Source organism: Balaenoptera physalus, assembly GCF_965194825.1.
Source record: "Balaenoptera physalus genome assembly, chromosome: 10".
NCBI classification, from domain to species: domain Eukaryota; kingdom Metazoa; phylum Chordata; class Mammalia; order Artiodactyla; family Balaenopteridae; genus Balaenoptera; species Balaenoptera physalus.
In genome coordinates this window covers 83433829-83452522 of record NC_138889.1, presented here as the reverse complement: position 1 = coordinate 83452522, position 18694 = coordinate 83433829, and the positions used below count along the sequence as shown (strand labels likewise).

General features: G+C 34.1%; 1 protein-coding gene across 1 annotated transcript in view; it reads left to right on the top strand.

Moving 5' to 3' along the window:
* KIF18A (kinesin family member 18A) overlaps positions 1–18694 on the top strand; it is a 90121-nt gene that overhangs the window by 51601 nt on the left and 19826 nt on the right. The window contains exons 14-15 of the mRNA XM_082476602.1: positions 16419–16860; positions 17605–17712. Coding sequence (XP_082332728.1) covers positions 16419–16860; positions 17605–17712 — 550 coding nt within the window. The remainder of the gene's footprint in view (positions 1–16418; positions 16861–17604; positions 17713–18694) is intronic.

Sequence of the window (18694 nt, the reverse complement as noted above, 5' to 3'; positions counted from 1 at the left end):
TTTAAATCTGGGATTCTCTCTCCCTCTTTTGTCTTTGCTAATTACTTATTGATTCTTTGCCACTTTAATAGTCATAAATATTATCTTCTTTCCATTTTTCCTTTGTTTACTAGTATACTTGAGTGCATTTTTTTCCATCTATTTAAGGATATATTTTCTGTGAATGACCTAGCCATCATTTGAACATTTTTTTTTTCACATAGTCATGTATAGCAAAAATTGTTACTTATTTACAAGAGCTTAAGATATGGATATTTATTCATTCATTCAGTAATATTTATTGAACTTTTACTGTGTGCCAGGCACTTATCTGATGGTAAGGAGACATCAAAGTACAAAGGCAGATCATGTAGAGCCTTGTAGGTCATTATAAGGACATAGGCTTTTACTCTGAACTAAATGGAACTATGGCATGATCTAAGCAGAGAAGTAACATATCTTAGTCATGTTTTTATAAGATCCCTCTGGTTTGTGTGTTGAGAATAGATTGTCATATGGCAAGGGTTGAAACTTAAGACACCACTTCAGTAACCCAAGTAAAAATGGTGGTAGCTCGACCAGGTTGGTAGCAGTGGAGTTGGTGAGAAGTGGTCAGATTCTAATATATTTTGAAGGTAGAGCCAGCAGGATTTCCTGACAAATTGGATTTGGGGTGTGAGAGAAAGAAAGGGCAAAGTTGACTAAGATTTCTGAACTCTGCAACTGAAAGAATTCAGTCACTTTAAAAGAGATGGTGGAGCAGGTCTATAGGGTAGAGGTGACAGAAGATTAGGAGTTCAATTTGGAGCATTTTAAATTTGTCTAAGATACATCCAAGTGGAGATATCATGTAAGCAGTTGGATATAAGAATCTGGAGTTTAGAAGTCTGAACTGAAAGATAAATTTGAGAATTGTTAACATTTAGATGATATTTAAAGCCATAGGACTAGATGAGATCATCAAAGGATATTAACTCTTTCTTGTAAGATACATGTTGCAAGTATATTCTTCAAGTTTATCATTTACTGTTAACTTTGTTTGAGATGTCCTTTTTAATACTGAAATTTTGAACTTTTATCTAATAAAATAGCTTCATTTGTTTTTTTCTCCCCCTGCCTTTGGAATTATTCCTCAAAAGGCCTCTTCACCCATAAATTTTTTAATTTTTGCTTCCATTTACTCCAAATTTATTTTGACGTAAGGTAACAGGCAAGACTCTAACTTAATTTTTTTCCAAAGAGCTAGTCATTCTTGTATAATATATTGACAGTCTATCCTTATGGCACCATTAATTTACATACAGTTAAGTAGTCATAGGTAATTCTGTTTATTGGATTTTTATCTTATTCTTTTGCCTATTTGTCTATCCTAGAGCTAGTAACTATTATTTTAAAAACTAATAGTTTATAGTATTTTTTCACATGTAGCAGTGCTGGTCCCCCTTTTTTATTCTTTGTTTTTAAAGTGTCCCTGACTAAGAAATGTCTGTCAGAATCATTTTTTTCTGATTCCAAGGAAGTAAAATCTTTTAAAAAATTTGTAAATTAATTTTGTCTTCACATTTTCCTACTGTCAAATCTTCTCACTCTAGAATAGTTTGCCTCTCCATATGCATACCCTCTTGTATGTTCCTCAGCAAAATTTTAGAATTTTCTTCATATATGTCTTATACATTTGTTAATTAAAGATATCCTTAGTTTTTATATTTTTGTTATATGGACTAATTTTACTTTTCTTATATTAATAAGCCTATATTACTTCTTATTCAAGAAGAAATTAACTTTTTTAATTTTGTTAATTTTAATACTTTACCAATGTCAGTACTTAATTTTGGGATAGATATTTGTTTGACTTAAAATCTTTGCCTGCAAACTACGTGTCTGTTGACTTGGGGTAAAACATGCACCTATTTTGGGTCTGGAAAACAGAGAAAGCACTCACTGAGTGCCATGCAGGGTGGGGATGCCGGCAGCAGGGTTTAATTATGGAACTGATAAAATTTCTGACATTAAATGAAAAGTCAAGATTTCCTCATTATCCATCTGGAAACTCACATTTAGTAATATTTCTGTCTCTAACCTTTCCTTTTCTTAAATTTTGCACCCCATGTCAGTGATTTTATCTTAGAGTACAATAAAAGATACTAGTAGAACCAGTTTCTTATAGTACAGATATTCTGATTGAATATAGGGTTCTTATGTAAGTTTGTTTCCCCTGTAATTACTTGAATACAAAGACGTTTCATTTTATAAAAAAGATCTCTATACTAATTCCTCATATAACAAATATGAAGCAGCAAAATGCTTATAAACTAAATCTTTCATATATCTTCCCATTTGGCAACAAAATTTAATCAGTGCCAATAGACAATGAAAGTCTTTTTTGCAGCCCTAAATACATTTTGTTTGGCCCTTAGTCTCCTTGTACACAGGCATTGTTCAGTTATTCACCTGTAACTGCAAATATTACTATAAATTAAAAGGTTCTTTGCATTGTCTTTTTCTTTTTTCCCATCTTACATAAGCATGAATACTAGGAAAATGAGACTGAGAGGAAAACATGGTATCTGCTATTTCCCACGGAGACAGGTTTCAAAAGGTTATGGTTGATTTATTACTCAGAGTGCTGGATTAATTTAAAGGACTATAACAGTTCTTAAAATGTATTCTCTCTTTGTGATATTCGTAAATAGCTGATATTATCTCTGTAGGCATTAATTACTACAGTAACCACAATAGTGTCTTATGAATACATTATAAAATATTTATTAGTTTGGTTAATTCACTAGTACCTTAAGGTTATATGTCTTTTAAATAGTTAAAATTCATTCACCTGTACATTTGCATCTGCGAATTCCATGAGTCACAAGGCTGTTAAGAAGAATCCAGATTTATGATTAGTACAGTAATTGTATCAATCATTTGTAGCCTAGAAGTGTTTATTGAAATGCATATATTAATATTTGATTTCACTTTAGAACTTTGCCAACTAATTTTAATTTAGCATAGTTTCCCAAAATACTTGCTCACGTACATATTAACATGAGTGCTAGCAAAAGAAAAATCCTTGCCATCATTTTGTACCAGACCTCAATTAGATCTAATCCCATTCATCAGTGTCTCCCTGTCATGAACCTACTTTGCAGCCTGTGACTCATGTTTGCTAAATACTGCATTCTGCTTTTTACACTAACGTACAGCTCTGTAAATCTTTTAACATTTTCAGTCTTAAGCTTTTGATAAATTAGTTCCCCTGGGTAAAATCATTCAGGACACATGATATGGCACATCAAAAGATGACCCCAGAAGGCCTGCCCATTTTTTAAGAGGGGGATTTTTAACTCATTAGTGATAAATTATCTAGTCTCTCTATTTAGAGGAACCATCTGTGGAATATTTCAAAAAGCTGAAAAATAAATATAGACCCCTCCTACCTAAGAAACCACATGAAATTGCCAGTTAGTACTTGTGTTTTAGAGATTTATTTAAACAGAGAATAGAGTGATGATTCTTAATGCAGTTTATTTTAAAACATTTTGAGAAGATTTGATGTAAGAAATGAATAATTATAGTGATATCTAGAGTAGTTTCCATTTCTCACCTCTCCCCCTCTACAATCTACTCTTCCCTAATCTACCCTAGAATGATCTTCCTAGCAAAGTGCAGACCCCTTACTTAGAAGAACCTTTAAAGACTTTCCCAGTCCCATGCAGACTCACTTCCCTATGGCACTCAGTGTCCCAACCTCCTCTTAAACAAGCTTTCATTTTCTTGCCTCTACAGTTTCCAGGCTTTTCCCTCGATCTTGAGTGCTACTTCCTCTCCATCCCACATCCTAGCCCATTAAGATCCTTATCCTCATTGACAGTCCAATTTAGATACTGCCTTCTTTATGAAACCTTCCCATTAATGAGTCCTCCCCACTTTGCCTGCACACACTCTTTTACATTTCCATTATATTTTTTATTCCATTGTTATAGCAATTATCATATCTTACCTTCCCTCTCCCCAACAAACTATAACTTCATTGACAGTCGAAAACAGTTTTTTCATCATTTTTTAGGTTTATTGCTCCTTTCACTAATGTTTTAACCTCGTTTTGCTTTTTTTCACTGAACCCCTTGTTATACACACATTTTCCTATCAAATATGAATTTAAGTAATTTTTGTTACCTGCATATTATATTTACCTAATCCCCTATTAATGAAGGTTCAATTGTTTTCCCTTTCTTGCTGTTGCAAGCAACACTCCACTAAACATCTGTGTGTGTGTGTGCATATTTTGCGACTTGTTTAATTATTTCCTTAGGCTAAGACCCCCCAAAAGTAGAATAGTTAGGTCAAAGGGTCTGTACATTTTTAAAGCATTTGATATGCATTGTCAGGTTATTCTCCAGAACTATTATAAGTGTACAGTCCACCCCCATAAAGGGAGGTAGAAGGTGAATTTTTTTTTTAACGTGCTTTTGTCCATTTGTATTTCATTCTGAGTTACCTGTATATCTCCTTTGTCTTATTTTTCTATTATCTTTCATTTTCCTTATTTACTTTGTTTGATAGATAGATGACCACACACGTATATACATAGATATACATATATATACAGACAAGAGCTTTAAACACTTTCCCATATGTGGTATATTTTTTTCTCTTATTTATGGTGGTTTTTAATTTCTATGTAGCGCAACTTTAAATTATAAAGGTATTTATCTATTTAATTCACATTTATGTTTTCTTTCTTCTAGTAGTAGTAGGTAGATGACATCTCAGTTTTGAAGGGTTGAAATGGTATAGTGCCTTCTATTCATATTTTTGGGTCTGTGAAGAAAATTTTGTATTTTTAAGTCTTCATTATAATCATATTTATATATGTTATTACTTTGCATTGCTTGGTTTCTTTAGCTGACTTCCTCCTGGTAAATCAATAAGAGACTTCAGTTCTGCCAACAACAAATATGATTGATAGATGAGCATATCACTTTTCTTGCTGTGAGCAACAAATTATAAAGTAGGAAAGTTTAAGTGAACATTAAGATCATATAGTGCTAAATTCTGGTTCTGTGTAAGAGATGAGCCCCACTGTGATTTTCCTGGTGGTCTATAATTAATCAAGAATTAGTATGACCATTTTAAAGTGGAAATTCAGTAAAAATTATATACATTGCTAAACTATATGATTTTTATGACATAAGAATATCATAAAGTAAGGGTTTCTATTACTTGGGCCTTTCTTTTTTTGCTACTATGAAACATTTATGTGTAAGTTTTAAGTTCCTTTTCCTCTGTAATGGGCATTGGTTTAAAATTATTTAGATGTGACTTGTTAATAATGCATTGATTTAAGGGCATTTCTTATAATAATTAAAAGAATTCATTTAAAAGTAAAAATATACTGACATTTCCTAAAACTACTTTTAGGAAAACAGACATAAAACAAGTCTGTTTTTTCTGTTTTCTATTAAAATGCATGTTGGATGATGTATAACAAATTTCTAGTATTCAGCTAATATTTCTAAACAGTATGCTTACTGCTGTTTCTTAATTCATCTGTGTTTAGGCATTATCAACTCATTCTAAGAGATGAAGATTTAGCTCGTTTACACCACCACTTTATTTCTTTTTCCCTGATCTACTAATGTACTAGCATATTATATAATATATAATTATCTTAAATTATATAATATCCTTGTGTATTAGTGGAATCATATAAGAAGTGGCCTATATTAATATATGTAACATTTAATCCTATGGCCTAGTTAAGGAAATTTTTTATAATAAGCAAAAAAATAAATATTGTAAAAAGGTCTTTTAAAAGTAAAAATATACTGACATTTCTTAAAAACTACTTTTAGAAAGACAGACATGAAACAACTCTGTCTTTTCCTGCTTTCTACTGGAAACATTTTAGAGTCCTAAACCAAATCTATGGGATAAGCTTCTTGGAGAAATGAAATATTTGAAAGATTGAAATAATGAAGCAAACTAGATTATGCTCACAAGTGGACTTAAATAGCTTAAAGAACAATGCAGCCAGTAAATACATTTTTACATGTTTCTCTTGAGATACAGGCAATTTCTCAAATGTCTTTTTCATATACTTCTTTATGAGACTCTCCTGTATTTCACTAACAAAGTCAAAATATCTAATTTATTGCCTTTATTGCACTGCCATTAGTTGATCATATTCCTTAAAATTTCGGAAGTTTGGGGGAATGATGGCAAATGGCAGATTAATATCTAAACTGTGTTTACTTCTTCATTAACCACTTAACCAATCGTCAAATATTTGTTCATAATATCTTTTAACCACTTAGCAAATATAATTTAGTGAGCAGACAAATTAATTCTAATTTTATTACTATTTTTACTGTTTTTGTTTTGATATTAAGCTGTGGCTTATATTAATAGCATATTTTATTCTATAAAATGCTACACAGACTACACAAATGTTAATGTTCTTATGTTGTAATCTAGGTAACATTGTGTTAGAATTTGGACTACTACTGATGAAAATTGTATTTTTTCACTATCCACAATTTTAGCACTTGCATTTAGAGTTAATTTTGAAAGTGGTTTTAATACTTAAAAGACTTTGAAAGGCTTCTAAACCTTGGCAGTCGCAACAAATGTTTTTTTCTGACTTCCTTTTTAAGTCTCTTTATGGACTTACAGTAAACAAACTTTTTGAAGCGGGAATCTCTAGCCATAATGTAGGAACAGATAAATAGAACACTAAACCACTTTATCCTGAAATGCACATTTTCAGCTGTATATACGATGCCTTAAAGCACCATATAAATATTTTAAGATATTTCCTAAACTATTAATGGTTAAGTATTACAAAGACTAGGATTGGATTCATTAAGCAAATGAATTTAGAAGAGAGGCTTTTCTATATCTTTCATTAATTCTGATCTGTCTCTGATCACTTTTCAAATCCTGGTCCAAATTGTAGGACATAGTCATTTTGAAAAGTTATATTATTTAATCATATAACTTTCATTGCCTACCCTCTTCCCTAAACCTCTTCCCTAAAGGAGTTGATGAATAAATCTCTAGCATTGTTTATGTATTTTTTGCTAAAAAGGCTTCATAACTGTAAAAACAACAATAGGGTGCATTATATTATTTTATTAATATGTGCCTTCAACTATGTGAAGTGTTAAAAAGCCTTATGAGATCGTCTTGAATTTCAAGATAACTATGTTAGACCTTTATAAGTAAAGCAATACCAAAGTTATTTTTCAATGAACATTTTCTCTCCAGGAAGTTCCCAAACTGTTCTTTAGAATTATATGTATTCTAGTTAATTTGAAAATAGTAATAGAAAATGTCTTGATCCTTAAAGTGGTATCCTCTCTGTTTAATCATCTGAACATCTCAACAGACCTGTGAAGAAATTAAAGTATATCTTACCTTCGTATGGAATCTAAATGTAAAGATAAAGATAGGTATAAGAAATATCATTAAAGCTAGAGGTCTTTAGGACCCTTAAAATATCTGAAAGCAAACTGATTAAATCCATGTCCTCATACAAAATATATCTTTCATTTCTTAGAATTTTTGCTATCTAAGCTTTATTTTTATTTCTGCTATTTATTATGTGCTATAAACTTTAAAGCATATCAGAATTACACATGCTAACATTCATATTTCACAAGTGGTTTACCTCTTCCCTGAAGAAGAGGAATTTTCCTTCATTTCTGGGATTCATGACTTTAAATCCATTCTGCTCATTCTCACCATATTGAATGATTTATTTTTGCTGATTGATTCACATTTTTATTGGCCCTCTTTAAATTACTAGGTAGATAACTGTCCTGCCTTTCTTTTTGTTGCATGCTAGGGAAAACATAAGTAGGAGAGTGAGATGGTAAGCCAGTGGAGAATGGGGCTAAATAAAAGATCTTTCCCACCTTCCCTAGGCCTAGAATGTTCATTTTGCCCTTCTATTTGATTGCCAATTCCATTTCATGTTATCTGCTTGCATGTTTCAGTTAGACTCATAGCTTTGGCTAGTTTGACCCCACTCAGAGTCCACAGATTTGGGGTAAAGCTATACCAGGACAAGCAAGAGATATGATTTTGGACTGCTCTTTCCTTTTATAGCCCCAAATTTTAACCATTTTTCTTTTCATTAAAAGCTTCTGCATGTGTGTGCATGTATGTGTGTCTGTCCGTCTCTCCCCTCTCCCCCTGCCCCCTCCTTTTTTCCCCCTCTTCACCTCCACCTCTTAAAATTCAGTTTATATTTTTATAAAAGTAATACCTGCACATAATTTAGAAAGCTAACAAGTACTATAATATTTGTGTAAGTATTCCTTGCCCTATTGCTGCCCACTCCCAATTCTTATTCACCTTTTAGCTATTTCTTTTGATTTTTCCTCCTAATTTCTAAATTTCAAATTTATACTGCTAATTCTTATTTGTTTATATTTTTCCAATTTTAGATATTATCTACTTACTTTTATTTCATTTTATTTTAAAGGATTTAACTCCTTTACAATGCGTATACATTTCCTCCTCTCCCCCTTTTTGCCAAAACAGTTTTTCACCTTTTTAAAAATAAATCTCTAGAGTGTTTTCAAGTAAACATTGTTCTCTGTTGAGCTAAGAAGTGTATAAATTCTCTTTCTTGTACAGCTTTATGGTTTCTGTATGTAGTATTTGCTTTTTTTCCCATCCTCTTTCTTGTTCTCCTTTATTCTACAGAAGTACATCCTCCAATAAATTCTGGAGAATGGGTGCATAGGAAGTAAAATTTTTTTAGACCTTGGATGTACAGCAATATTTTTATTTTCTGATTGACTAGGTATGGAATTCTAGGTTGGAAATAATTTTTCTAAGAACTGTGAAGACATTGCTCCATTGATTTCTAGATTCCAGTGTTGCCATTAACTGTCATGCCATTTTTATTCTTCATACTTCGTGTGGGACTTTTTCTCCCAGGAAGATTTTGGGATCCTTGGTATTCTGAAATGTCACAATGCTATACCTTGGTGTTAGTCTTTTTTAAGTTCATTATGCTAAACAGTTTGTGGGCCTTTTTCTCTGGAAACCTTTATCCTTTCACTCTGAGAAATTTTCACATATGTATTCAAGCACTTCCACGTGCTTACATACATAAACCTCCATAGTATGTTTCTGCCCTTCTTTCTGTTCTGTCTTTGGAACACTTATTATTCTGATGTTGGATCTTCTGGATTGATCCTCTAATTCTATTATCTGTTTTCCAGTATTTACCTCTTTTGGTTTGTTTGTTCTTCTTTCTAGGAGATGTCTTCCACTTTATCTTAGAACCTTTACTTTTATTTTTTTTTCCTCTCATTTTAAATTTCTAAGAACTCTTTCTTATAATTCAGTGTTTCTTCTTATAGCACTTTGGTTTTGCTTCATGAATGTAATAATTTCTCATTTCTCAGAAGATATTAATTATGGTTATCCTAATATACTCATTCATTTCCTCTCACTTTTTTTTCCTGTGCGTAGTCATATGTCTTGATTATCATGTTGAAAGACATACTCTCAAATATCTGGTGACCCTGGTTGTGTTCTGTGTACATAGTTAGGTCTTTCAGCTAATGAGCCATATTTCCTTCTGCTCTGTTTTCTGTGACTTTTTCCCCCCTTTTTGCTCATGGGGTCTGTATGTACATGCTTTGATTTGGTTTTGATGGGTTTTTTGTTTGTTTTTTTTCAAAATTGGGATCATGCTGTATTTAAACTTCTTTACTGCTTCATTTCATGGGCCATTTTCCCAAATCATCAGATAATCTGTAAAATATGACTTTAAATAACAGTGTAATTATGTATGTCCCATGTTTTATTTAGCCATTATCCTAATTGATTAAATTCTCCCTGTGGTAGGAGCTTGGTGTAGGTAGAACATGGCTTCTGGATTCTCAGAAGGCCTGAGTTTGTGTACCAGCTCTGCCACTCCTTTATACTGTATTATCCTTTTACTGGTCCAATGAGTTTCCTCTGTGCTTAGTAGTAGTATGGTTTTGCCCTTAGCTTGCTGATAATCAAGTAGATAGTAAGGTCCAGAGATATGGGGGAAGTGCATTCCTTTTCATGGATCTCAGAGCCCAGAGAGTATAGGAAAGAAACCAGAGCCTCAGGTAACCTCAGCTAGAGACTTTGCCTCTTTGCCACCAGTGCTGGGAGCAAGGCCCACAGGGTTGGACACTTTCTGTTCAGCGTTCCTTTCTACAGTGAGACAGCTAGACCAGGACTGAATCTTAGGGCCTCTTAGTGCTGCTGTTAGTGTTCACATATTGTCATTTCACTGTATCTCATAGTGTTGTCTCACCCTTTCTCCTCCTACCCTACCTACTCCCTCATCCCTGTTCCTCATTTAAGGAACTTCAGTGACATTCTTCCAGTGCCGTTTACTTCACTCCCAAGGATAGCATTGAAGGATGAAGTGGGGAAATTATAAGTTATTCTCTCTGTGCCTTCCTTTTTTCCAGTTCTAGCTACACAATATTTCTCATAAGGTCCTCTACCGTCCTGGTGTGCAGATGATACTCTTCTCTTATTACTAACATTAGAGCAAGTTTTCTCCTGTTTCTATTATATGGTCATTTTAAAGGGAATCTGGAAGGGGAGCTACATACCTCTACTCAGATTACCACCTTGGTTAAAACTGGTTTTCTTTTACAAAGTTAACCTTCATATCTCTTCTTGTACTACGGGTGTTTCTAAGGTGAGACATTTAAGGTGGAGCCAACCAAGGACTGGATCTTCTAATGAGAAATTTAAGTATTCAGTGCCTTTCTATCTTCTGCCCCTACCAAAAAGAAAAGGTTCTCATATCATGTATATCATATATTACTTGATTAATGCATTCACTACAAGACCAGATTTTGCATTTTCAAGGCTTTGCTAAACATGGATTTAAAATGCATTGGCTCCTTTTTAAGGAATTGAATGTGCAAGATAATTAACAAGATATTGGGAGTGAAGCAGTCAGCGCTTGTGTCTGAAATCGCAGTATGTCTATGTCTGGAAGTGAAGATAAATGCTTCAGTTGTTTGAGGGTGTTTAGAGATGAGAAAGTAGAGTACCTGACCTAAAAGGAGATGCCCTTTCCCATCACTCTATTAACTTACGTCTTCCCCTCACATTGCTTTTTGTACAACTTCCTAGGAGCCAAAATCCATTTTCAATAAATTTTCTTCTGTCTGCCACCCTTGTTCTAGAACCATTTCCTACTTAGCCTCACTCTCCTTCCTTCCTTTTGCCTACCCCAGCATGATAATGACACCCATCATCTCTAACTAAGAAATCATATCCTCAAACCCCAAAGAGCACCTGCTGCCTCAAGTCCATGAGTATCCAGACCAGAGAGGGAAGGAAGCAGTTTCTAAGACACCTGAATTCACTTGGATCAGAGCTCCTCAAGGGGACAGGACTTCAAGCCTGATGAGTGGGGGCTGGGAGCAGGGAATGTCAGTAAGAAGAGAATGCCAAATTTGAGAGATGATATTTAGGACCTTTTGAACTTTTCTATAATTGTGCATGTCAAATGGTTCATGGTTTTATGGAAAGTTGTCAATTTCTGTTAAATGGTATAAAATTAATATATACTACTCCTTTGTGTGAACTCCTTATCTTTGTTCCTGATTGTCAGACACCTAATCACACCTATGTATGTTATTACATACATTCTGGATTTACTTTATATAATTTTTATCTGATTATTTGATTACCACACCCTTCCCACATCTATCACTACTACTACCACTCGAGTCCAAGCTCTTGTTATTTCTTGCCTGAGCTATAGCAATAGTCTTGTTACTGTTCTTGTTCCTTGTTTCCTCTCTTACCCATTCATATTCTCTTCTCCACCCAGTAAGCAAAGCAATCTTTTTTAAAATGTAAATCAGATCACATCACAGCCATGCTTAGGATCCTCCACAGATATCCCTTTGCACTTGGAATAAATCCAAGCCCTTATCTTATCCATATATCCTAACACAGGCTGGCCCCTTTCAATATCTCTAGCTTCTCATTTCTTCTCTCCCTCTAACTCACTGCACTTCAATCACACTAGCCTTCTCTCGTTTCCTTGAGCTCAACAAATTTATTGTTGCCACTGGGTCTTGCGCTTCCTGTTTCCTCTGCCTCTTTCCCCAGATCTTTGTAGGCCTGACTCCTTCATAGCTATTCAAATCTCAGATCACATATCCCATTCTTAGAATCACCTTCCCTGGCCATCATAAATCACACCCCTCCTTTCTCCCATCACCCTCTACTCCACTTTTCTGTCTTACTGTCTTTACAACTCATATATGATTATTAACGTATTAAGATAATTTATTTTTCTGCCTTCTCCCCTCAGAAATGTGAATTCTTAACTGTTTTGTTTGCTGCTATATTCTCAATACCTAGAAAAGGTCTGGAACATGGCAGTGCTTAATACTAGATGAATGAACAAACAGTGAATCTTTTTATGCACATGCAGTCCTCTTAGGTTGTTTTTCTTGTTCCATAGCTGACTACAGCCTTTTTTTTCATTAATCAAATAAACGTTGATACCATATTGAAAATAATAGTAGTCACTTCTTTTAAAGGTCTCGACGTTATGGTTATTGTTATTATTTGGACATGAATTGCAACAAGTCATAACCATGGATGATAACCATTTCAGAGCAAGAGGAATGCAGTATACCTACACTGTGTTGGAGAATTAAAGTTCCAAGACATGGTCTAGAAAGAACACAATTTTTCGGAACATAGGATACCTGCTACCTTCTATCCTTAGTATATGATGTAGTAGGCTGGTTCTTTAGATGGAGAGACCCTGGAGAGAAGACTTGCTATCCTCCCAAGCAGCTGCCAATCTTTTCCATCCCAATTTATAAGAGCCTACCTTATAACAATGCATTTTTAACATCCTGTCACCCCCTGTGTGGCACCTCTATTGTTGAGGTGTTTCATTGACTACCATTACCTATTAGAGTCCCTTGTTCTGAAAGTCCTTAACTATATGATTCCTTTTCTCGTTTTAGGGGCCCTTTTTAAAGGAATTATAATCTTCCTCCAGGTTCCTTCTTAGTCATTTCCACTCTGTAGGCCAAAGAATTACAGAATCTTGTTAGATAGTATTTTCCCAGGCTGAATCAGGGGAAACTACAGACTCCCCAAGCCTGCTTTTCTGGAAAGTTACTGCTCATCCTCTAATGGAAAAGTACAGCAGATCTCTTTTATAGACATAGACCTAGCATATCCAGTGATTGTTGTAGCCCCTAATCCAGCACCCTCCAGTTTGCCATACCCACTTAAAGTATTCCATTGCCTAACTAAAGGGGAATGACTATTTATTATATAGTTGTATTTATATATTCTGGATATCGTATTCAAAATGAAATCTCATGTTGTTTATCGTGTTCTTTTAGTCTTCAGGAATAAATGGAGTCATTATCCCCTTACAGTTACAGTAAATTGACTGTTGAATTTTCATTTAAGCCTTTAAATCTTATTTTGCTCTGATTATCTTCCGAACCTTTCTTAGCAACTAGTCAGCTAAGTAGTCCTGAATTGACCATCTATTTTCTGCTCTCTTTTTATTTTATCTGTACTTAATAATTGAGAGTATAGAAAGAAAAGAACCCCCTGGATTTGTATTTTGTACATGCTGTGTGTCTGTAGCATCTCTTCTTTCAGGTCCAGAAAACAGTGGTATGTGAGTCCATTATCGGCCACATCTTCATGTTTCTCCTTCTCCTATCAGGAGAGCAGAATTATAGCTAAAGACAGTGTCATTGTAAGATTACTGTTGCTTTCACTGCAAACTGTTACTTAGTCTGATCATATCAAAATTTGATATTGGATGTATGTTTAGATTATCCCAAAGAACAGGTAGATTTTTTTTGGTGTGTTATGGAAGACCCCCACCCGCCTTTTCATGCTGTTTATAAGCAATAGAGAAAACATGGTCCACCATCATGGGAATTTGCCCACTGCCACTCCAGAGATTATCCCTCTGTAGATATTCACAAGAAAAATAGTTACTCTGGATAATCCTTATCCCTTGAGATTTCATGGTCCATTGTGTTCTAAATTTTAGAATGTTGTTACGACGCCTGCATGTTCAAATAACACTTAGATGTGCCTGCTTTAACAATACCTTTGGCTTATATTACAGTTTATCATCAGCCTTGATAAACTGGATATCTGATAAACTGAAAGGGAAATATATTCAAACAATATATTGTTTGAAATATATTCTTTTGGTGATAATGGTGCGCTGGGTATTGATGGAATACTGGAAAGTAAATTACAGCTAACCCTGTGAACGTCATAATGCTAACAGTTGAAGCCTATATTTCTAGAGCCTTTCCTTGAGCCCTAAGTATTTTATAGATATTATCTAATCCTAGAAAATCCCTGTACATAGAAAGATAGTATCCCCTTTTTTCTAGGGGGTATTAATGCCCACACTGCTTAAGTGAGTTGCCCAAGGTCACTCAGTGAGTTGTTGGTGAAGCCAGAAATAGAATCCAAGTCTCCTGACTCCCAATTCAGTTTTCTATCCTCGATATAGTTTTCTATCCTCTACATACCCCTGCTCCCTCTCCTGGGAAAAGAAGTTAATCTTCCAGCTATTAATAGCCACCAAATTGGTGGTAGCAGCACAGTGGAGAAAAGTTACTGTCTTTACACTGCAGCATTAGTATAAAAATATCTGGTAATGGAAAATTTGACAAATGTCATGTTAAAGGGAGTGGAAAATTATTTTAAGATCTGGATCTCATTTATCTAGTTCTCAGAAAAGTAAAATTCCTTAGTAGAACAGGGATCATATTTTTCTTCCTGTTTTTAAATTGTATTTCCTAGAGGGTAATTGTCAACCTAGCCACAGCAGAGTCTATTGTCAACTAATGTAATAAGAATAATGCATGTACTGTTGCTGATTGTTATAAGTGTATTTTCTAAGTTGGTTGAAAGTTTGAATTGCTTTATTGAAATACATAGCACTTATTTTATTCAGCTTTCAGTGTTACTTAAGTTATTATTATATTATAAAGCAATATAACATCAATTGGGAATTTTACTGCCTGACTTGAAAACATGGTGAGAAATACACATTATAGTTTCTTCCCTGGACAGCACACTCCAAGCAGAGTTACTTTGTGTCAAGCACCATGAAGTTTACCAGAATGAAATAGGCAAAGCAGAAAAAATATATATATTAATTAAAAAATGCAACATAAGTACACTGGAGCTGATCAAGATTATTGTTATGTATGTAATCAAGTCATTATTTTGTACACTAAAAGAAAGTGAGAAGTCTTTATGTACTTAAATATTTAAGCATGTCTAGTATTGTGGGAGTTCACACTTAAGTTCAAACAAAACAATTTGTCTCCTAATTTTGGAGCAAGGAACAAGAATTCCCCTACTAAAAATCTCTGGACATTATGTTTCTGTTTCAAGATTACTAAACATCTTTAATCAGGAGAATGACATGATCAGAATTATGTTTTAACTGTAAGTGTAAAAGAGGCAGGATTGGTGAAGATTGGGAAATGCAAGGAAAAGGTAAAAATCTAGTTATATGGGACCCACGTGACTGAGAAGGTAGTGGCAAGAGGATAATTAGAAATGAGAGTGTATAACCATAAAAAAAGAATGAAATAATGCCATTTGCAGCAACATGGATGGACCTAGAGATTATCATACTAAGTGATGTAAGTCAGAGAAAGACAAATATCATATGATACCACTTAAATGTGGAATATAAGAAAAAAGATACAAATGAACTTATTTAAAAAACAGAAAGACTCCCAGACATAAAAAACACATATATGGTTACCAAAGGGGAAAGGAGGGGTAGGGATAAATTAGGAGTTTGAGATTAGCAGATTAAAAACTACTGTATGTAAAATAGGTGAACAACAAGGTCCTACTGTATAGCACAGGTAACTATATTCAATGTCTTATAATAAACTATAATGGAAAAGAATCCAAAAAAGAATATATATATAAAACTGAATCAATTTGCTGTACGCCAGACACTAACAGTGTTGTAAACCACCTATACTTCAATTAAAAAAAGAAAAAGAAAAGAAATGAGTATAGAATAAGAGGGTCAAGTACAGCTCCTCAGAGAAATGTATACATTTACTGGATGCAGTTTATTTTCATAATTGCCCAATATCTCAAGATAGCTGTATCTATAAATTAATATTGATATTAGCTACTTTATCTATTTTCTGTTGTAGAATTTCTTTATAATGAGTTTATTAACTTTAACGTTATTAGCAATAACTTTCTTCTTTCCAACTTATTTATTTTCTTTTAAATTTTTATCAATTTGGCAGAGAATATACTTATTATTGGGTTTTTTTTTTTCCTCCTCTTAACTGATAAGGTTATTGGAAAGCTATTTAGGCAGCATTATTGAACTTCTTTTTAATTTTGTTGAACAGGCACATCTTCGAGTGAATCCAATCTGCTTAAAATTCCTCCACAAAAAAGAACCCGAAGAAAATTAATGCCTTCTCCCTTGAAAGCAAAACATCCCCCAAAATCTACACTGTCTGAAAATATGCCACTCAATGATTCCCTCAGCAGAGAACTTCAACCCATTGTGTATACTCCAGAAGACTGTAGAAAAACTTCTCAATATCCATCTGCAGTGACCTTACTAAAATCATCATCACATACTACCAGTTTTCAGGACATCAACTCAAATACAAACAGTGATAATTCTCTGAAAATGTTGTGTGAAGTAGATATCCCTCTCAGCAAGAGAAAAGAATGTGGCCAGGAGGATTTGGAGTCTACATTTATTATAGGTGAAGACACCAATAGCTTGAAAAGTAAATTACCTGAACAAGAATCACTACCAAACAATAACATTTTACAAAGGTACACAGGACTATTTGCCAATTCTTCTTTTGTTTTATTTACATAGCCTTTAAACTGTTAGCTCTCTTTTTCCTCTGTAGCTGTATTTAAGATCTGTTTCATAGATGAAGTATGCCATCTTGATTACAAAAGTCAATGTTTTTACCTTCATTAAATCTTAATTGTCTTTCTCTCTAAATATTAATCCACTAACACAATATTGTGAAGTCTATAATTTTAAAACTTAAGTTGATTGACCCTTGTTAGGCTAGAGGAGACCTTAAGATATATTTAGTTTGTTCTTCATACTCCAGAGTTAAGATGTTACAAGCCGTCAATGGATGATTACCAATTGTTTATTATTATTCGTTAATATCTTCACTAAAGGAAATACCACAGTTTCTATTGATGTTTAGCAAACCTCAGCTCACTCTGAAATAGTCGTAAGTCTAAGGTATGGTTGACTGCACGTCATCCAAGCAAAAACATATCCTTCTCACTTAATATGTATATTCACAATTAATCTAAATATGGGAAGAATGATACCTTCACCTTTCTATGCTGTGGGAATGCAGAAATCTATCTATGGTTTAAAAAAGAGAAAAGAAAACCCCAGGCAATCAAGGGAAGTTTATAGTATTGAATAATGTTTTCCTTTATGTATTAAGACAAAATGGTGTTCTAATTATGGAAGTGTATGACCCCTTTTTTCTCCATAGTACAAATCAAAATTACTCTTTTTATTTTTCATTATTTAATATACAGGCTTGCCCCTTCTTCATTCTCAACTAAACATTCTCTGCCTATACCAAGCATAGTACCATCCTACATGGCAATGACTGCTGCTGCCAAAAGGAAACGGAAACTAACAAGGTACCTTTAAACATAAACTGGTTCAGGCTTTATACTTATGTAAGATCATCTTTATACTTTGTTTCCTACAGCTCTTTTTATTTCTTGTAATTAGACTGTCAATTCACATTTAGGCATACATATAGTAAACTGCTCTGAATGCAGCACTAGTTTTATTTATTTATTTATTTATTTATTTATTTTTAATTTATTTATTTTTGGCTGCACTGGGTCTTTGTTGCTGTGCGCGGGCTTATGCTGCTCTTCTTTGTGGTGCGCGGGCTTCTCATTGCAGTGGCTTCTCTTGCTGCGGAGCATGGGGTCTAGGCGCACAGGCTTTAGCAGTTGTGGCGCGAGGGCTCAGTAGTCGTGGCTCACGGGCTCTAGAGCGCAGGCTCAGTAGTTGTGGCGCACGGGCTTAGTTGCTCCATGGCATGTGGTATCTTCCCGGACCAGGGTTCAAACCCGTGTCCCCTGCATTGGCAGGCGGATTCTTAACCACTGTGCCACCAGGGAAGTCCCAACACTAGTTTTATATTATCAAAGGGAGATCTTGATAAAGCCCAGATATTTCACTTGATATTTGTATAAAGTATTCCATATTTCAGATTATTAAAAATAAATTTAAAAGTCTTCTGGCCTTCAAAAAGGTCATTTAATTTTAAGTTTTCTTCTGCTGACAATTTTTACTCATGTGGTATTTCTCCCTTCAGACATTACTGAATTTCTTCAGTCCTAAAATTATATTATTTTAATGGATTTTGATATATGACTAAAATGTGATGAGTGAATAGACTTCTGTTTCCGGCTGTGACATTGTAGCTTATATCAGACCAAGTTTTCCATCAGGAACAATTATAAAAGCTGATAAAATTCAACTAACAGCTGCTTGAAAGCACTCGGGAACAACCAACACAGCCAGGACTTGAGGGTCTGAGATCCAGAGGAAAGGAAAACAAGTTGTGGAGAACAAGACCTTCTCTGCCTCTTTTTTTCCATTTAG